At 37.6% G+C, this 21,939-nt stretch overlaps 1 protein-coding gene across 1 annotated transcript; it reads right to left on the bottom strand.

Annotated features, from left to right (window-relative positions):
* Positions 1–14,171: 14,171 nt before the first annotated feature.
* Positions 14,172–19,540, bottom strand: LOC110850498 (putative nuclease HARBI1). Its single transcript, XM_035852448.1, has 4 exons — positions 19,302–19,540; positions 18,941–19,192; positions 18,525–18,640; positions 14,172–14,257 (listed from the first exon to the last, which is right to left on the bottom strand). Exons 1-4 carry the CDS (start codon positions 19,538–19,540, stop codon positions 14,172–14,174), a joined length of 693 nt encoding a protein of 230 aa, XP_035708341.1.
* Between the last annotated feature and the right edge of the window lie 2,399 nt (positions 19,541–21,939).

Here is a 21,939-nt window from a genome sequence, read left to right as displayed (position 1 = left end):
CATGCGCTCGAGCAAATGCAAGGCGTTTTTTCAGGTCGACCTTGGATATGTATGGCTTCTTCTTAGCTAGGAAAATTTTTAGGGCACCCTTTTTCAGTACTCTAGCAATTGTTGAACGACTTGCATCTTTGCCGAGCTCAATTTTTACTTCGTCAGAAATTTTTGAGGTTGATAGTTTTGGATTGATAAGCGCTTTTCTGACAATCATTTTCTTCTCCTTTTCTGTAAAGATCTGTAAAGACGCAATTTCCTGTTGAGTCTTTTGATCGTTTTCGACATCCTCGTAGTGTTGAATGATGAGATCCCGAATCTCTACTTGTGTCGCTCTTCTCTTGGCTTACATTATCAATTTTTTTAAATTGCCTATATTATAGTAAGTATAAACTGTAATTAATAAAAAAAATAATGACCTACCAATTTAGTTTCACAATATACTTAGGAGTAAACTTCTCATGCTCCTCACTTTTGACCAATTATTTTATAACTTTTTTGGGTTAGCAACTTTTTCTGGAAGTAGTAATAATTGCAGAATATTACATTTTAAATATGTTGAAGTCAACTAATTTGCCTTTAAAATGAGCCCGAAATGATTTTCAAATTCGAGGTATTTGTTGAGAAAGAGAGTCATGAAGTTAGTGGAGAATCCGTGCTACTCATTTATGAACAGCAGTGTAAGTATATAGTCGCATAATAATAAAAACTCAATTAAGTTTTTAATGAGAAGCGAATTTTTCAGGTGGAAGATCGAGCTAATCCAGATGAGTCTCACACAGAATTGAGATACAGATCGAAGGCTGCGTTTCCAGTAGTATAAATTAAGGTTCTTAAAATTCAGTTAAAGGTTTAAATCATGCGTAAATAAATAAAATCGTAAATACTAGCATATAAATCCGTCTCCAGCCGAGTAGTAATTGATTTAGTTTTCCAAATCCAGCACAATTTATTTTTATCAAATGCAAAGTGAAAAAACTAGTACTACGTAGCGTCAGCTACTTACTGTCATCGTATTGTTCGTCTGTCTGTCCGTCCGTCAGCAGGATATCCCAGAACGCCTCAACTTAATCAAATATAGTTTTCGCCATTTTAGACCTCTGACCTCGTCGTCGGGGTGATGGGGTCAAAAAACAATTTTCATGTAGGGTGTCATTTGAAGGAAATTTCGCCACGAATTAAGCGATGACAATATTTTTGCTATATTGACCATTGCGATGACTTCAAAGGTCAACAAATACATAATTGTGATATTCGGTGTCATATTAAAAGAAACGCTGGCGCTACTTTTTTATACGGTTGCAGCGATATATATATATATATACATAACATTGAGGCGGTTGCGTACGGCATAGTATATGTGTACGTGGACGTATATTTTGCACAATGTGCATCTCAAGCCCGCCACCGTACACAATTTCTCAATTTCTGGTGGATTCCATTACATTGAGGCGGCGGCGGTAATCATGCAGACGGTGCCAACCGCGGCGGCTAACTTTCCTTATGGAAATATCATTATGCACCATCCATCACGTAAGTGATTCACGTTAACCCACTTTTTAAAAATATTTATTAGTAGCAACTTTTTTGCACACTAATATTCATGATAATATACATCAAGAATTTTGGAATCATTTTAAGACCCAAAAATTTGCGGGTCAAAATACGACACGTCGTGGTTGCCAGAAACTGCATGCCGCGCAAGTGTTTACCTAAAGAAATATTTATCCCCACAGTATTCACACATGGCAACACCATTTAGCCGACTGGCCTTGAGATTTTACTACACGTTTAAGTGTCTGCACATGCAGGTGCAGGGTGGTTTAAATGTCTCGCTACATGGAAAGTTGTTTTTCCATGGGAAAAATCGCAAATCTCCATTAATTAATGAGATTTTGCTCTTGAAATTAATCAAAAAAGATTTGAACACGAAGTTATTTTCATATTTTGTAGAGTTTTAAATCATTTTATTCACTAACTGATGGAAGTTTACGAATTTCTCGGATCGAAAAATCTTCCTTTATAACTACACATTTTAACCACAAGTATGTAAAAGCATCGTAATTTTTTCCCCATGATTTAATTATTCATAAATTGCACTTTAGTTGTTAAATACTACATGATAATAGATCATTCGTATTTATGTATCATCGATTCGCATGTTTTCACATTTCTTCTTATAACAGATATTATTTTGATGCATGTCATGTTCTACTTGTATTAAATGTCAAATAAACTTTGTAATATTTGGTTGTTAAAGATGACAAATTTTATGAGCACACCTGTATCTTGTGCACTGACCTCGCCCAACCGATGATGATGATGATGATCTCACCGAGATGATTCTTTTCGCAATATTTCACCAGACAGCCCGGTTCCTCATCATCCCTCTCCTGTCAAAAATTCTGCATCAATAAATTCCATTGAAATAGTTACCAGATAGTTTTGGGAGAAATTTGTCTATGAATTTATCTTAATTTGGGGCTGGTGAAAGCTAGGTCTGTCTTTTGGAAACCCATCGTAAGTTTTACAGCACACTTCTTTCTGAATTAAAATTATTGACGCAATTCACTCATTCTCTTGTAAAATTGCAAACTCCCTAAGCGTACAATCTTCTACTTATATTTCCAACAAAAATTTGCTTTCAAATTTTTGCAAACTTACGCAGATCAAGTGCGCCATTTAATTTGGTAAAATATTATATGAACACACGATTTTATAATGTAAGGAGTGCGTGAATTGCCTCATTATCTAGTTTTTATATTTTTCTACGTATGTGTACATAATTTAAGATAATTAGTGACTATGTACATATTTAATTAATTAATCTGATCGCGTTATAGATAGCTATCCAGGCCGTGGGACAGGGAGATGGATAATCCAGGTATGAAAAAAGTTGTTCCGTGCAGCAACTCGATTTTTATTAGGCTCTTCAAAATTATGTATTTTAAAATTTAAATATCTTTCGTATCTATGCACACATAATGTTAATAGCACATTGATTATCAAAAAATAAACCGTTGTAACGGTAGAAGTAGCTCACCCCGTGAGAATTATTTTGACATAATTTTGCACCAATGGTGCAGAACAGGCGGATACAACAGATCCACAATTTTGACTTAATTTTGCGTTAATGGTGCATAATAAGCGGACACAATATTTACATAATTGTGATATAATTTTGCACCAATGGTGGAAAATAAACGAGGGAAAACGAGGCATAATTTTGACATGAAATCTTGACAAATTTAAAGTAAAAATTGTAGTTATTTCTTCCGGTTCGTCTGCATTTTTGGTGCGTTTTGCGTCTATTCCCTCAATTGTTTGGCACCATTTTAAGTCACCGATTGTTCGGTGACTAGTAGTGCTAATAATTCGGTCACGAATGCCAATAACTCGCTATAGTTAGCATCAATTGATGCAAAAGAGTCGTTAACAGACAGACAGACAGACAGACAGACAGACAGACAGACAGACAGACGGACAAGAGGAATTCAATAGCTCCTCTGCTACGCAGGGTGAGCTAATAATTGCAGATTAGTGCGTCATAATGATCAATTTTTAAAAATTGCAGATCTCCCAGCTGCAGACTTTCTCTTCGTAGGCGTATTTTTTGCCGTCCTGAACGGGGCAATTTCAGCGTTCAATGGGGTTGTTGATGCGGCGAAAGGCGCAATTGAAGCCGTCAAGGGACTACTTGATGTAATGGAGAGAGTTGGGGGTTATTTTGTGCAATTCGTCAACTATATTTGGCCAGGAAATTCTTCACAGTCGAGGTAAGAAAGTTGTGGCAAAATAATTCATTTTATTCGCGTCCTTTATTGATTATTGATTTCATATAATCACATTTTTTTCTGAAAGAAGATATTTGTTTTCGAAAGTGCAAGTGATAAAATCGGTAATTTTTTAAGGAACGCATGAGTCCAGGGTCTTTCCAGAATGGGTTTAAATGCAGAGTTGAGTCAGGTCACTGTTTTCATAAATCCGATCCGTTTTTCAATTTGTAAAATCCCCGATCTACTTAATCCGATCTGTTTTTTTGATTTTTGAAAAATATCTGATCCGATCCGTCCCCTGTCCCTGACAGATAATTAATAAAATACGGAAATTCTGTACTTTTTAAGAACGGATAAATTTTATTCAATGCAAAGTTGGCGTTGTATTCGTATGGTTCAGCGAGAAACGAAGATTTTTGAAATGAAAATTATTTCGTCACAGAATTTAATGTAAAGTCATTGGAAATTTAATGAAAACTAAGCAAAATTGCCAGTAGAAATTTCCTAACAGAATTTGAATTAGATAGCTTCGATTTTTTGAGTAGTCCTTCTGCAATGCTTATCCTTAATTTCGCCACTGTTCATCTCCTGAACTTTAGGATGCTAAATTTTTGCTAGTTTTGGGTCTCCACTCGCATGCAATCTCCCTCCCCCTCCCCCTTTCCCTCCCCATTTCCATGTAGTTCGTCCACCGCCATTCTTTCTAGGGATGCGACGAGTACATAATACAAACCTATAACTGTCACAACTATAGCTTCCCAAACCGGCAAATTTTGAAAAACCTGTTAAATTACGACCAAGTTAAGCAAGTACACACGTAGAATTAATTATTTTACAAAACAGGTATTTTTTTGTAACATTTAAAATGAAAATTGGGTTTTTGCGGAAATCGAAAATTGATTTTCAAATCGTTTAACGAAGTCCGGAAACCCGGTTTTTTGCGCCCGGCAAGCACAGCTATTTTTTGACGCAAATTTCCAAACATTTTTGCAACTTGCGGAAACAAATATTTTAAAATACCTGCAAATAGATCAGCTTGCTCGTTCTATCTTATTTTGAAGAAATATTGTGTAGATTTTAATTTAGGAAGTTCAAAAAATTTAGATTTAGAAAAGTTTGCAATTTTTTAATTTGTAAAAATTGGCTAATATTTTGCATCGCTTTTTTGCATGCGTAGGGGTGATGACGTTTGGGCATAGAACTATTTAAAAAATGTACGAATTTCTCATTTAATACTACATATCCCGTAGGAACGATAGTGTTTTAATTACTATGAAATTGCAAACTCACTATTTTGCTAGCAATAATTATTTTCTAATTAAAATACGATGTAGCAGTGAAGGGAATGGGATATTGTCACTATTTAAGTATTTATAAAATTACATAATTCAATTTATAACGTCCAACAGTTTATTAAAACATATGACTTTATCCATATATTATTATTAATATCTATAATATAATATAATAATTTAATTTAATTTAATATAAATATAATATAATAATATTAAATTTAAATATTTTTATTTTAGCCCCCCTCTGAATGCAACATTTCCGGACGATAACGATGCAGGATTTCAGTATCCAGACCGTAACACGATGCATGCCTGGCTGATGATGCTTTTGCATGCCATCCAATTCTTCGCGTATGTAACTAAATATTTTATTATTTAGAAAATCTGAACCCCTAAAATTATTTATTACTTATCTAGACCAGCCATATGGAAATTTCTCCGCCGCTGCAGGAGAAGGAGAAACCGTTTGACCCTTTTGCACCTTGAACACACATTTTTACGGTGCGTAACGAACAGCGCTCCGGGACACAGGACCATTGTTTTGTGGGTAACGCGACCTACCCAAGCCGTGCTGACAGACCAGTTTTTGAGAATAATAGGCGAATTTATAGGGTATGTGCACTTTACATAAAAATTTGCAAAGTTTAATGAAGCTTGAGTAATAAGGAGCATGAATTTTACACAGCGGTTGGATAAATTTTACCCAATTGTTCCTCTTTTTAATTGTGATCTTTAAGATCACAATTAATTTAGATCACAATTAATAATAGATCACAATTGTAATTAAGCTGAAGTTTGTAAAAGCCACGATCTGCAAGTGCACAGGTTTGGCGGAGATATTTTCATCAAACGAGAATAAAATGCTCCAAAAAGTTGATAAATTTTACACTTTTAAAATTTACCAATCGATTCCTGCTCTTCTGATGCAAAAATATCTCCGCCAAACGTGAGCATTGGCAGATCATGTCATTGTCAAATTTCAAAATAATTACATTTGTGATCGATTAACAATAATTTGGTCAGAATCGGAGAGCACACGCTGGGAGACATCTATTTTCATTTTTATTTTCCACAATGTTAATTTATCAAAATGATTCTCGTTGAGATTAATCTTTTAAAATTGTTCTGGGTTTGATTTAGAAACCCGAACTTTAATTTCTTGTATGGAATTGTAACGACGCCCGCGATGGGAAACTTGGCAACGGATTTAGTCGCAATCCCTCCACTGAACTTGGTGATATTTACGCCAGGAGACCTCACAATTTTTAACGGGCATGGGCTAACTCTGCAGCACTTCTCTAATATTAACGTAAGGTTTCATGCCTTGATACGATTTAAACAGTTGATGGTTATAAATATTTCGATGTACTTGCTCTCTTAGTTAAAAATAATGTTACCCTTTTAAAAAGTAATCGCCCTTTCAATTATATATTAAGTAACCAATGCCAAATCCAGAATAATTCGATAAAGTGTACAAGTTTACTCCTGATTTAGTTTAATTAGTGTTGGATTAATTTTCGAAAGGGTAACATTATTTTTAAGAGTGTATGAGAATTAAATTTACGTTTTGCTCCACCAATACTTGTGGGAAATAAATAAGTTAAATAACAAATTATTTAATAGGTCCAAGGGGCGTTGGATAATTTGGGGGCATGGTTGCACCAGCATATCCCCGACGCCAACCTAAATGCTCATGTGGTGCTCCGCTGGCCACAGTTCCCCAGAAGAGATTAAAGGAGGTCGTAAAGGTTGGGAAAAAAACAATAATTTCAGCTTCGTTTTAATTCTAATTTCACAACGTTAATAGGTAGGCATTAGTAAGGGTATTTTTTATCGTGAGAAGGCTTTGTTCTATCTGCAATCTGTTAAATCTGCAAAATTTTCAAAATCGTAATGCTTTCGATTTATTACAAATTAAAACTATATTAAAAAATTTAACGCTATGCGCTGCAAAGGTTTAAAAGAAGATAAATATTTTTCGTATTGTAAAAAATAGCGCAAATTTCCAAAATTTGAAATTAATAATTTTTCATGTGAAAAAGATATGTATTTTATGAAAAAATGTTTAAGGTAGACAAGTATTGATAATTTGATGTTTCTCAATAAAAGTTATGAAATATTTCTGAAAATTTTCGCGATTTTTTTTGCCAATAGAACAATTTTTATTTTTTAAACAGTTTTTCGTGTAAATAATCGCATTGTGGCAAATTTGCACATTTCGCAATTTTACTTTACAAACATATTCTATCACAAAGTTTAACTGTAACTAAATTATTTATCAGTTCAGACTATTTCGAACGCAGTCGAGAGATGATCGTACTTACGGTTCCCTTAGGATAATTAGTAGTAACCCAATTCCAATTCTTTTAAGAATCTTGTTGTGTAATTTAGGTATAAGTAAATATTTTTAAGTCTCATGATAAGTCATATCAAAATTTGTTTCACATATACTTATATATTTATTATTTTACTTTATTATTATTCTAATTTAAATGAAATGAGTATTTGTGTCCTGGATTATACTTCATTTATGATTCATAACTTATGAATGAGGCTGTTATTCTAATTTGTTAAAAATTAAACCATTTTTACAATTTTTCAGCATATGCAAAATTCTTGTTTCATGAAAATCCAAGAAGTAGATACATGAAAAACGTTAACTAGATAGAATCCCCTTTAATATGTTTATTCATTTACAAATGTAAGTACATATGTATGTGCACAACAATTGGTCATTCTCGCCCCCTCGTTTTCTCCATAAGTGTGGAAACTTTCAAAAACTCGTCAAACTCCATCCCAGCTTCGCCCCTGGTCTCAGGTCGTCTTTTAAAATGCTTCCTGAGATCGTTGTTATTATAAAATTTGACCCCACAGTGATGACACGAGAAGCCATGCACCTTCAAATGTACGCGATTCATTTGGTGAGACAAACTCCTTGCTGCAAGGGTCATTCAGCATAATTCGAAGTCAATATCGCTCAGTTTTTTTCCAACTGAGGTCCAAATTTTGAATGGTCGACATGCAATTTAAGAGAGTCTTGTCGGCTGAATGTGGCATCACACGTGTCGCAGAAGAATGGTTGGGCAACCTGTGGGTGATTGTGTATCGGGCGAGGTCTTTTTTGATGTAGAATTCAGCATTCATCCACAGGAAATGGATAGAGGGTTATTTTACAAAGGAGGACATCCAGATCGTGGGGGTTAACATGCAGATGAAAAATTCATGATCGACAAGCTTATGATTATTTACGATTGGGGGGACATTTTTTAAATAATTGTGGGGGTGGAGACATTAGGCGCGGTCACGGTGGGATCAGTCTTTATGTGGACGTCTTTATTGTCGTCCTCGTCCAACGATGAGGAATTTCGCTTGAATTAAACACGTCAATTTAGTTAAAAATTGCTAAGAAATAAATTGCATGTTTTTTATTAAACAGAGAACAAAACTAATAAGTAAATAATCAAAGTCAAGAGGATCTTGTTCAATTTCCGGTTCAGATTCGACCCCCATCTCGACAACATCGCGATCGGCATCCTCGTGTTTACTAAGTCCGAGCACAAGTTCTTCCTGGTCAGAAGTTTCCTCGTTTTTTATGACGACTTCTTCCAACTATATAAATAAGTGATGGGCAAAGAAAGAATCCATGATAAATTTGCAAATCATTTTGAAACCTCAGTAAACTTGCATCCCTTCCACGTTCGACTTCATCATTTACATTCCAACAAGACGAAGATCCGAATCATCCGCAAAAATCGTCCCGAAATATGGTGCGTCCCAGGTTAAGTTAGACAAAACGATTTTAGTGCATACTTCGCAGTTATGGTCGAGGCATTCAAATTAAAGACAATTTAGTATGTATCTTGCTGAGAGGCTTGTTGGTCGATCTTGATAATGCTTAACAACATTGAAAACTGTAATTTGAATTACTTTTTCAATTGTCGACCGATTTTCAAAATACCGTCTGTTTTGGAAACCTTGGGTCAATTGGCGAAATATATATTCCCAGATTTTTCAAATGCAATTAAGGTCACAAGTTCAAAAAACACGTAAAATTAATTCTTGAAGCGGAATTTCAAAATACAAAAATCAAATCGCATGTCGAAAAAATACCCCGACACCCAGGTCACCGATAAAAATTTCAAATGGTCACATGGCCACCCCCCTGGGGTGTGGTTCTCGGCGCCTTTCCGTTTCTATTCAAAACATGGGTTGTGACCTATCATTTTTCTCAGCTCGACGAGCAGATTACGACTGAGTAAGTAAAATTTTGAAACCACACCCCCAGGGGGTGTGGTTCTCGCTTTTTCGATGTACAAGAAACCAGCTCATGTGATATATCATTTTCATCGGCTCGACGAGCAGATTGAGTCTGCAAAACTAAAATTTAGAAACCACACCCCCAGTGGGTGTGGCTATTGGCGCTTTTTCAATTTAATCGAAACCAAATCATGTGACATATCATTTTTCTCAACCGGATGAGGGGATCTCAACGGAATTATAATAAACCGCTCTAACGTTAGAAGTAGTTCACCCTGTAATAATGATTTTAGCATGATTTTGCACCAATGGTGCAGAATTGGCAGATAAAATAGATACGCAATTTTGGCATAATTTTACATTAATGGCGCAGAATGGGCGACAGAAAATACACATAACTGTGATACAATTTTCCATCAATGGTGGAAAATAGACGAGGAAAATGCATCCATAATTTTGACATAAAATCGTTACAAATTCGAAGTAAAAATTCTAGTCATTTCTTCAGGTTCTTATGCACGTTTGGTGTGTTTTGCATCTATCTTCTCAATTCTTTGGCACCATTTTGTGTTACCGACTGTTCGGGAGCAATGGTGCTAATTTGCTAAAATTTGCACATGGGGCAAATTAATTAGCATCAATTGATGCAAAAACCTCGTGAACAGACAGACAGACGGACGGACAAGAGGAATTCAATAGCTCCCGTGCTACGCAGGGTGAGCTAATAAACCGTTGTAACGTTATAAGTAGCTCGCCCTGTAATAATGAGTTTGACATAATTTTGCACCAATGGTGCAGAATAGGCGGATAAATAAGACACGTAATTTTGGTATAATATTGCATTAATGGTGCAGAATAAGCGTGCTAAAGATATGCATAATTGTAATATAATTTTGCATCAATGGTGGAAACTAAACGATTTAAATGAGTCCATAATTTTGACATAAAATCTTAAAAAACTTGATGTCAAAATTATGGTTATTGCTTCCGGTTCTTCTCCACTTTTGGTGCGTTTTGCATCTATCCCATGAATTGTTTTGCACCATTTAGAGCCACCGATTGTTCGATATCAGTGGTGCTGATAAGTCGGTCACGAATGCCAATAACTCGCTTTATTGCGTATCAATTGATGCAAAAACTCGTTAACAGACAGACGGACGGACAGACGGACGGGCAAGAGGAATTCAATATGGTGCGTCCAACAATGATAGGACCAAGCGAATTTTTTCTGTTTCTCTGCTCACGTTATCTTGAACGAATTGATACTTGGCATGTTTCTGGAGATTATCACCCTACATTAGGACCACTTCACAGTTTTATTTTATTTTTGGTCATAGTCCCGTTCTGAGTAAAAACTCTTTTGTACGCCAATATAGGGAGAAGTTTAGGCCCAAATGAAGGTTAATCTGCCAAGGTTCGATTAATGTATGACCTTAGAAAAAATGAAAAAGGACTTACAAATTATATTTCAAAATCCAAGGCCTTTATTCGTCATAGTATTGAATTGGAAGATACATTATGGAACCCGAATTGGCCATGAGTTTCCGAAAGTGACTATGGAACAAGACTGAAGGCAAATAGTTAACCTAACAAGCCATGCAAAATTGTAAATTACAAAAATCACTAGTAATTTTTGCCAAAAATTTGTGTGTGATACGGTTCGAAATGTGCTGACGAAGTTTGCATATCCTTAATTATATAAAAACGTTGCTCAACCTACTCTTACTGATGCATATAAACGATCCAGACCTGATTTTACGAGAAATCGCATGTCCTGAGTAAAACTGAATGTGGAATAGCCCTCCCCCCTGATGCCAAAATTGGAACCTCGATGGCCCTGACCGATTCAAATATTATTGGTATGATTTGAGACACAAGCCTGAATTTTTCTAGAAGAGGCAGACTAGTGTGTGCAATTAAATCCATTAAATACATGCAGAATGCATAACAGCACAGAAATATACGATTATTATTTTTATTGGGTATGCATACTCTTTGGCTGTAGGTCAGTAACGATCTGGGAGGCCTTTGGACCAGTTTTCTTGCCGAAATTATTACTCGCCCGGACACTGGGTACTACCAGGATATACTCCAAAACAATTTGCTCCTCAATGGAACCAAGATTTGTAGGCAGGGTAGAATTCTCAAGCCAGACAAAGCAAAGTGCAGGATTCGCGGAGTAATGTAGGGTACTGTAGATGGAATACCCTTTGACTGTTGTCTTCGCCGTCGAATATACTTGACACCAGTATCATTGAGAAGGTTCGGGGTAGGTTGACATGAGTAGTTTCTAGTCAGTGGAAGTAATACAATAACGTTAAAGCGTTAGAAAAGCCAATTTTGTTATCTTTGAACCATTTTGCCCCCCTAAAGTTGATAAATTTGATTCGTCGAATCAAGAATGTAATTTTTAACGCTATTCTTTGTGATAGTGAGTTTGCTAAACAATAAATTTGTATTTGACCGCTGAATGATTGTTCGATATTAGTGGTGCTAATAAGTCGGTCACGAATGCCAATAACTCGCTTTAATGGGTATCAATTGATGCAAAAAACTGGTTAACACACAGACGGACAGACGGACGGACAGACGGACAAGAGGAATTCAATAGCTCCTCCGCTACGCAGGGTGAGCTAATAATTAGGTCGCCTCTGGTTATAGCCACCCACCAAAAAGCGAATTCCATAAAAATTCGCTTCACCACCAACTCTTCCACGTCAATTCGTGGTAGTACAAGGAAACTCAAAATTTCAAAAAGTTTGCTCCGCAACATTAAAGTTCGTAAATTGGGGTCTACAGAAAAAATTAAATAAAGTCCCCCACACCAGAGCTCCACGCCGATGACAATATCGGCGGCGGCGTGAGTAGTGAAAACCCTCGGCGGCGGCGGCGCGCCATGGCGCGCCATTATTTTATCCCTGCTTTTCAGTTAAAGATTCAAAATTATTAGGATTCTGGAATTTTTTCATGATTTTGGGTTTTTTAAAATCCCAAAAATTTTCAAAACCAAAATGCAGAAGCAAGGCTGGTCTTTTAATAGTTTCGAAAAATCAAGTTTGTAATTTAAAACATGTGCGTAGTCGATTTTTGACAGTCGTAAAAATTTAAAAACGGTAAAATACTTATAGAAAATTCTAAATTTTGGCTTAAATTTTTGAATGGCTTCCTTCCCATTGGAATCCTTCGCACGCTCAACTTCGTTCATTAGGACAAGTTAAGCATTTCGGGTATGCTGATTTTAGTTGTCGTTGTAAAATTTAAACTCAATCCAACCAAAATATGCGTGGAGCGCGTTGCTACTATTTCAATCAAAAGTAGAAAACCAGTAAGTACGCGTAGTGATAGGAGGCGAGATAAATATCCGTGTTCTCAACCACAACGTCGTTCTAATTCTAAAAAGTCCTAAGTGCACTCGATGCTTAATTCTAAATAGTCCTAAGTGCAGTCGATGCTTAATTCTAAAAAGTCCTAACGGTTCTAAAAAGTCCTAAGTCCAATATTCCACTCGGCGATAAGCGATTTAACATGCAAGTGAGATAGAGCAAATGAACAATCCCCCGACATTCCACCCACACAAGAACGATTGACATATTTGGGGTTTATGCAAGAAAGAATATAGTAGTCGACAAAAACCGGCCAAAAATTTGAGAGGATTTCGACAAATCTGGTCAAGAATATCAAAAAAGGTAGCGCAAAACAGTGGCAAAGCTCTTATGGGGATCGTCAGACAACAAATTCGCCAGATTGGGAGACAGGGGGTGTACGGACTTCATCATGCATATTTTATGCATGTCAGCCCTACTTCTATATCTGATAATGATTTCTTTGAAATTAATCCGATATTTTCGGTTTTATAGGAACTTTTGTATTGTTAACATTCAAAAGGGACCATCCTCTGTATACAAAAATTTTGTCAAAGAATCCGATTGTTCATTTTCTATTTATTTGATCCAGCCATTACCAACAATGGATGGGATAGACTCCTTGTAGGGACCTTGTTGGCGATTACTTTCTTCAAAATGGAACACCAAGATAAAAAAGATTTGCGGGAATTAGTTGTCGGAAAGGTGGAGAAATGGCTTCAAGCAAATGTGAAGGATTCCACAGTTTTGAAAAATATACAGGATTTTGTGGCATAAATATTGACGAATACCTGAATTTATATTTTCACATGACACTTATTGCTCATTTATATATCATAGGAAATGTTGTAATTAAAAGTCTAGGATTAAAATTTATGGATAATAGTATCAGTTTTAACTTAAAACTTTTAAGTACCATAATTTACTCATATTTGTAAATAAAGCTTCGAACAAGAATTTGATTGAAATAAAACTCGAGAAATTCTTATCTGCAAAATCATATGTAAAAAATATTCTTTGAGTAAAATCAATAAATAGGTATGTTGATTTTCTAGACAGAATACATTGAACAGTATTCAAGAAGGGTGAGACATGATGACAGGTATAAAGCACACATATAAAATAAGAATATACAGGGTGGGCAGAGAAGTTTGGATAAGGACGATAAATTTCAATTCCCTATTGTAATAATTTCGATTAATAAAACTAAACTTTGAGCAAAATTAACAAGATTTTGCAATTTAGTAGTTCAATCTTCATCCCGTAAAGCAGAATGAGGTTTAGGCAGTAAATTACTGAAAAAGTTGAATCATAGTTGTCAATATTGTATCGTATGAAATATGTTGAAAAGTGGGTTACATGTATGCGGAAAAGTGCTTTATTTCGCCTAAAGTTTTGTATCACTAATCAGACTTAAAATGTGTGCTTAGACATGCATCTCTTGTCTTTTTTGCCTACTCTGTATATCCCTACAAACAACGAAAAACCTGCTAATGGACATTTATCAAAGAGGTTATGTTGACTCCCAGGTAACCTTTCCATAAATATATACATAATGTTATTGACTTACCTTCAAGTCTCGTTATTAAATACGCATTAATTTACCATTAATTTGTTGTCGAAGGTAAACAGCCTACTGAAATGTTGCTTAAGAATATCGCATTTCAGAATGGGAGACTAATTTTGCACGTGTAATTCAATAATTTCTACTAACATTGCAAATTGCTAGAGACCCAGACCGGAATTAACCATACAACCGAAAATAGTTTGTATTTCAAATATTTTGAATTTGATTTTAAATATGTTGTATGCGATAATAGAAACGCTTTGTCGCCAAAATTAAAGTTCTCAGGTCTCCCCTTTAAATGATTTTTAAGTTGGAAGTTTTTTGCAAAAAACCGCGATTTTTTCTTCATTTTTGGTCAAAATGACCTGAAATTTGGCGTGAGGGTACAGTAAGAAAATAATTAATAGTGAACTTTTTTTTTGCAAATTTCGAAAAACTGTCGGAAATATTAAATATTTCCGAAAATTTGGTTTTTATTTTTTATTTTTTCAAAATTTGAAGTTTGTAAAAAATTTCTTTCGCAAATATGCCTCAAATTGCCCCATGTATGCTCCTAAAAAATTTCATAATCATAGGTTACCTGGAAGTCCCACAAAATTCTGGTACACCCCCTTCACAGCTTAAGAGGCATAATCATTTTAAAATGTTTTTTGACCATTGAGGTAAATCATATTCAATTAAATTATCATCGGATTTCCTTCAACGGAGAATTAATGCCCTTTTCCTGCTTACTTGATTTGATTATGCTTTGAGGAAAACTCTGAACTAAATAAACCGTTGTAACGTTAGAAGTAGCTCACCCTGTAATAACCATTTGGTATAATTTTATACCAATGGTACAGGATATGCGGAGAAAATGAATACGCAATTTTGGAAAAATTTTACATTAATGGTGCAGAATATGCGGAACAAAGATATATGTAATGGGAATAGAATTTTGCACCAATGGTGCAAAATTCAGGAGGGAAGAGAAACCATGATTTTGACATAAAACCTTAGCAAATTTGACGTCAAAATCATAAGCGTTTCTGACGGTTCTTCTGCACTTTTGGTGCGTTTAGCATCTATTTTCTCAATTGTTTCGCACCATTTTGAGTCTCCGATTGTGCGATATCAGTGGTGCTAATAAGTCGGTCAGGAATGCCAATAACTGGCTCTAATTAGTATCAATTGATGCAAAAAACTCGTTAACACACAGACGGACGGACAAGAGGAATTCAATAGCTCCTCTGCTACGCAGGGTGAGGTAATAATGTGGAATAAACCGTTGTAACGTTAGAAGTAGCTCACCCTGTAACAATGATTTTAGCATAATTTTGCACCAATGGTGCAGAATTGGCAGATAAAATAGATACGCAATTTTGGCATAATTTTGCATTAATGGCGCAGAATGGGCGGACAGAAGATACACATAATTGTGATATAATTTTCCATCAATGGTGGAAAATAGACGAGGAAAATGCATCCATAATTTTGACATAAAATCGTGACAAATTCGAAGTAAAAATTCTAGTTATTTTTTTTCGGTTCTTATGCACGTTTGGTGTGTTTTGCATCTATATTCTCAATTGTTAGGCACCATTTTGTGTCACTGGCTGTTCGAGACCAATGGTGCTACTAATTTGCTAAAATTTGCACATAGGGCAAATTAATTAGCATCAATTGATGCAAAAGCCTCGTGAGCAGACAGACGGACAGACAGACAGACAGACAGACAGACGGACAGACGGACGGACAAGAGGAATTCAATAGCTCCCGTGCTACGCAGGGTGAGCTAATAAAATTTAAAATTTTTCTTCGAAATAATTCCTGGAATTTCGCGTGGATATTAATTTCAAACAAAATTAAAGTATCGAACCTTAACCTAAGCACAATTTTTTAATTAATTTTCCATAAAACTTCACTTCTGACTTTCAACTATCACAATTTGAGAAATATTGAGAAATTGAGATATATTTCTGTCTGATAAATTATAAAGAAGAATGGTGCTTAGTTTTTGTAAACTTGCAATTGCACATTTTGATACAAATTTTTTTTAAATTAACACGCAAAAATTGAAACCATACCTGTTAAAAAATTATTTTCCCTCAAAATTTGTCATCCTTTTTTCTAGGGTAGTAGGGTGAGCTACTTCTAACGTTACATCATTTGCACCAATGGTGCAAAATAGCCGGATAAAATAGATACACAATTTTTGTATAATTGTGCATTAATGGTGCATAATAAGCGGACAACATATATACATAATTATAATATAATTTTGCACTAACGGTGGAAAATAAACGACGGAAAAGAAACCATAATTTTGACATGAAATCTTGACAATTAGAATTAAAAAATATAGTTATTTCTACCGGTTCTTCTGCACGTTTGGAGCGTTTTGCATCTATCCGCTCAATTGTTTGGCACCATTTTGAGTCACCGATTATTCGATACCAGTGGTGCTAATAAGCCGGTCAGAAATGCCAATAACTCGCTTTACAGACAGACAGACGGACAAAAGGAATTCAATAGCTCCCTTGCTTCGCAGGGCGTGCTAATAAATGGATCCATTCTCCAAAATATCGCGCGTTAGGTGTACCACACCCCGGCTCGTCAAGGGTAAGCGGTCCCAGCGTAGGGTATCCTGTGAGGGATCCGTAGATCGTCAGCGTATCAAATTGTATCTCTTACGGCAGGGGCTTATCAACTTCAGAACTATGTTCTTGTGATAACTAATTTTGTGGTGATCTGACCTCGTGCCGTAATGAAACTTATGCTTGGACTTGACTTGGACTTGAACTGGGAGCTCATGCTCGAACGCGACCTTAACTTAGCGACGTCGTTAATTAACGACGCCATAATTACGACAAACTATAACGACGTATGCTCATCATTTGTCGTCATGCCGTCGGAATTGTGATGTCGTTATGAGGTTAGCGACATCATCGAAAAAATCCTTAAAAAATTTTGACTTCCTTTCAATCAAAATAAACCGTTGTAACGTTAGAAGTAGCTCACCCTGTAATTATGATTTCGGCATAATTTTGCACCACTGGTGCAGAATTGGCAGATAAAATACATACACAATTTTGGCATAATTTTGCATTAATGGTGCAGAATAGGCGGAAACAAGATATACATAAATAATTGTGATACAATTTCTCGCCAATGGTGGAAAATAAACGAGGAAAATGAATCCATGATTTGGACATAAAATCTTGACAAATCCGAAGTAAAAATTCGAGTTATTTTTTCGGTTCTTATGCACATTTGGTGTGTGGTGCATCTATTTTCTCAATTGTTTGGCACCATTTTGGATCACCGATTGTTCCATATCAGTGGTACTAAGAAGTCGGTCACGAATGCCAATAACTCGCTTTAATTATCAAGGACCGCGACAAAGGTCAAAGAGCAGTTCCGTCATTTGAAGTCGGAAACCAAGAAAAAGGCCTCTGCGGCAATTAAAGCACATCACAAAACGGGAGGAGGAGAATGGGAAGAGTCGGACATGGATCAAATTGAGGAGTCGCTCGCCGGGTTCCTGGCGTGGGAGAAGAAAATGGTTCGTCTCATTGGGGTGGAAGGCATCCTTGGGATCCCAGATGGTATCGATACGTCCGACCCGTCGTCGTTCTCAACAAATGATCTTAATGAAAATGCTGAATGTTCTATTTCGCCAACTATGCTAAGCGTGTGGAAATTATAACAACTTTATAAATCTTGCCTAAATATTTTGTTATGGTTAAGGATAATGATGAATTATTTGCCATCGTCCCCAACTCATCCGTGCCAACTTCCAAGAAGAGGAAACGAAAATCAGCGGGGACAGATGAACCCTCTATTGAATTACTTAGTGTTGAGAAAGGCATTTTGGAGGAATTGAAACGCATTGGATCGGCAATGGAGGAGAGAAATCGACTCATGAAATTCAAACTGGGACTAGGTGTTCACATTCCCTTCTAAATTATGCATTAATTTGTTATGTTAATTTGAATAATTTTATCAATTAATTCAATGTTATCAAGTATAATATTTCAAGTCTCATCGTTTCGTGTTTATAACAATAAAATATTTTTTGGCTTAAACAAGATTTAACATTTCACACTAAATTTAAGCGCATGACTGGCTGACAAAATATTCAAGTAATGCACTAAATAACATAACTTTTAAGTAAATCTATCCTCTACAATTTGATCTCCTGCTCGAATTCCTTCTCGTGTGAGAGCTGTTTCCCGAAGTTGTGCTGGGGGATCTTGCGGTTCAGCGTCATCATCCTCGATATCATCGTAGGCATGATACTCTGGCAGGTTTAATTCCAATCTCAAATTGTGAAGTACAGCTATAGCTCCTATAATTCGGCACGCACGATTGGGCCGGTACATCATGCACCCACCCGTCTTATCAATCCATCTAAAAGTATTCTTCATTCATCCAATGGCGTTCTCGACAACATGACGCGTTTTCTTCTGAGAAATATTGTAACGTCGTTGTGCATCTGTGGCAGGGCGCTCAAATGGAGTAAGAAGCCAAGGTTCAATCCCGTAGCTACTGTCTCCTGATAATTGAAATTTTCCCCGTAGTGCCGAATTTTTCCAAATAAAAGAGTCATGTGTGGAGCCAGGGTACTTTGCAACGATGTCCAAAATTTTGTGCTTCGAATCAGAAATAATTTGAACGTTGAGACAGTGTTATCGCTTCCGCCCAACATACATTGGACCACTTGGGGCCTGAATGTTGATTAATGTTCCGTCCACAGCTCCAAGAACATTTGGGAAACCAGCCTTGGCGTGGAACGCTTGTTTTGTTCTTAAAATTTCGTCATCCGTAGTTGGGAACCGGATGAACGTTGGGGCATGTCGCACAATTGCAAGGGAGACATCTTGTATCACTCGACTTAATTTTGACTGTGATATTTCCGTCAATCCTTGAAGATCAAGCTGGAAAACCCCCTTTGCATAAAATCTGAAAAACATAAATAAATATTATAAAAAATATTGTTGTTACATATTTAAAGTTATAGTTCAATAATTAGTGTAACATTACATCAATTGTGGTAGTAAATTATTTTTACCTTAGTGCGGCTAGAACTTGGAGTTGTACAGGAAGGGCGTGGTTTCTGTTGGTTCGCCTTTGCAAGAATGGGGCGCATAATTCGGTAATTTTAAGAATAGAGTGGCGGGGAAACCGGTAGTCTGCTATGAGTTTGTCGTCGTCCATAGTCTCAAGAGGGTTTATTTTGGCGAGGAACACGCGACGGTGGAGGTGTTCGCGTCCTTCCGCTTGATGTTGCACGAAGTGAACAACGGCCATGATATTTTGGTAATGAGAACTACGGTTACGACAAATTTATCTCGTTTCGACAGCTATTTAAGCGTCGAAAATTTTTACAACAAATTTCATGGTCTTAACGACAGATAAAGTTATGAGCGTACGTTGGTGTCGCTACTAGCGACAAACGCTAAGGGCACATGCTCAAATGTGTCCTTAGCATTACCGACATCGCTAAAAATTATTTTGAGCATGTGTCGCTAATTTTAACGACGTCGCTAAGCTAACGACGCGTTCGAGCATGAGCTCCCAGGTCTTAAAACTGCATAAATCGTGCCAATTGTGCTTTATTTAGCTTGAAGGAAGGTAGACCCAAATGAATAACTAAAAAACTTTAATTAAATTCCTAATTTTAATTAATTTTTAGACTTGATTCGAATATTTGACGACTAGAAAAAATGGAGCTTCTAATTTGCTCGACTTCCACTTACTTGATTAACATTCACTCTCACACTCACTCGCTCGCTGACAAAGGAGGACGCGTCGTCTTTCCCACTCAAACTTTTTTCGACAATCTATTTTAAACAGACAAGAAAAGTTTTTATTGATCAGAGTGCAAATTGTATCGCAGTGTATGTATATGTTACAATTCGTATATATAAAAAAGCCTAAACGACCAGCGTTGTACACAAAATATGCCTAACTGAAAAGCGAAGAAAAATCGGGTAAAAAATCGTAGAAATCGCAGAATTAAACGCAGAAAAATCGTGGCGAAACAGAATCACGTCAAAAATAGAAGACAAAATTCCTGAAAAACATCGTTACAAATAGTACACCTCGTCAAACTCCTTTACTGGAGGAAGTGTACCCAAACTCGAGGCGACGTTTCCTCGTTGCGCGGCGAGGGAAACTCGATGGCGGAGAAAATTGTCCGCATTGAGCTGTCCAGTCGTGGAGGCAATCCTTTGCCCGATTTCTTGGATGAGGGCGAGTCCCTCCTGCCCCCATACTCCAGTCGTTTCCATGGCAACCTGGACAAAAATGTGTCTTGCAACTTTCTTCCAACGACTCCTCGGCCCACTCGGCCTTTTTCCTACTCCGCGCGTCAATTTCCATCTCATCTATTTTCTCCGCTGCGCCCCGTCGTGGAGGAAGATGGATGCCCTTGCCAACTACGACGCTACCCTTAAGGACGCGTTGGAAGGGATCCTAAACTGTACCCTCTCGGAGGCTGCATGGATGCAGTCCTCCCTACCCGTGAAGGAAGGCGGCCTCGGGGTCAGGCACGCTGTGGATATGGCGATACCGAGTTTTATTGCGTCCGCCCACAGCGTCCTGCCCCACGTAGAACGTCTCCTTCCGGGTTATCTCCATGGCAACGACATCGCCATGGCAGAGGGGGTACAGCGTTGGACGGATCTCGGCATGGCGGACCTCCCACCTGAAACCGTCAGAGGAGTCCAAGCCGCGTGGGAGCGCCCTATTCTGGACAAAACATTGTCCCATCTCTCCGATTTAGCAGTTATCCCGGAGGATATTGCCCGACTCCGGTCCCTGCGCAATAAGTACGCAGGGGTGTGGCTCAACACCCTCCCATCTCCAGAACTCGGTACCCTCCTTTCCAACGAGACCTTCCGTGTCTCCGTCGCTCTCCGCCTCGGCTGCGACATCTGCCAGCCGCACAAATGCCCGTCCGGGGCTCCAGGTTACTTCCGCGGCCTACACGGTCTCTCTTGCCGCCGGAGCGCCGGTCGTTGGTCCCGCCACGAGGCCGCAAACGACGTTATCGCAAGAGCCCTCCGATCAGCGGAGGTACCCTGCATTAGGGAGCCAGCAGGGTGCTCCACCACGGACGGCAAGCGTCCTGACGGGATGACGCTTGTGCCTTGGGCGAGGGGGAGGTCCCTCGTGTGGGATTTTACGTGCGCCGACACCTTCGCCCCAGGTCACCTTCCCGACACAGTGCGCCATCAGGGTGCTGCTGCCAGCAAGGCGGAGGACGCCAAGAAGAGGAAGTACGCCTTCTTGATGGACCGGTACATTTTTGTCCCGGTTGCCATGGAAACGACTGGGGTTTGGGGGCAGGAGGGACTCGCCCTCATCGAACAAATTGGGCAAAGGATTGGCTCCACGACTGGACAGCTCAATGCTGTCAATTTTCTTCGCCAACGAGTTTCCCTCGCCGCGCAACGAGGAAACGTCGCCTCGATTTTGGGTACACTTCCTCCAGGAAAAGAGTTGGAGGAGGTGTATTATTTGTAACCCCGTTTTTTCTGGAATTTGTCTTCGATTTTTGCTGCGTTTCTTTTTGTCACGATTTTTCTGCGTTTAATTCTGCGATTTCTGCGATTTTCAGTTAGGGATATTTTATGTACAGCGCTGGTCGTTTAGGCTTTTTTTATACACAATTTGTAACTTATACTCTGCGATACAACTTATAC

This window comes from Folsomia candida, unplaced genomic scaffold (assembly GCF_002217175.1).
Source record: "Folsomia candida strain VU population unplaced genomic scaffold, ASM221717v1 Fcan01_Sc005, whole genome shotgun sequence".
NCBI lineage: Eukaryota > Metazoa > Arthropoda > Collembola > Entomobryomorpha > Isotomidae > Folsomia > Folsomia candida.
Note: the sequence above shows the minus strand (reverse complement) of the source record. Positions and strands in the feature narration are given on the sequence as shown.

What these genes read in the sequence shown, in the direction of transcription:
- LOC110850498 (XM_035852448.1), bottom strand. Translation starts at nt 19,540, where the DNA reads ATGGCCGTTGTTCACTTCGTGCAACATCAAGCGGAAGGACGCGAACAC. An exon ending in CAAGTTCTAGCCGCACTAAG is followed by an intron (nt 19,193 to 19,301) that starts GTAAAAATAATT and finishes TATGTTTTTCAG; the next exon opens with ATTTTATGCAAAGGGGGTTT. An exon ending in CAGGCCCCAAGTGGTCCAAT is followed by an intron (nt 18,641 to 18,940) that starts GTATGTTGGGCG and finishes GAATACTTTTAG; the next exon opens with ATGGATTGATAAGACGGGTG.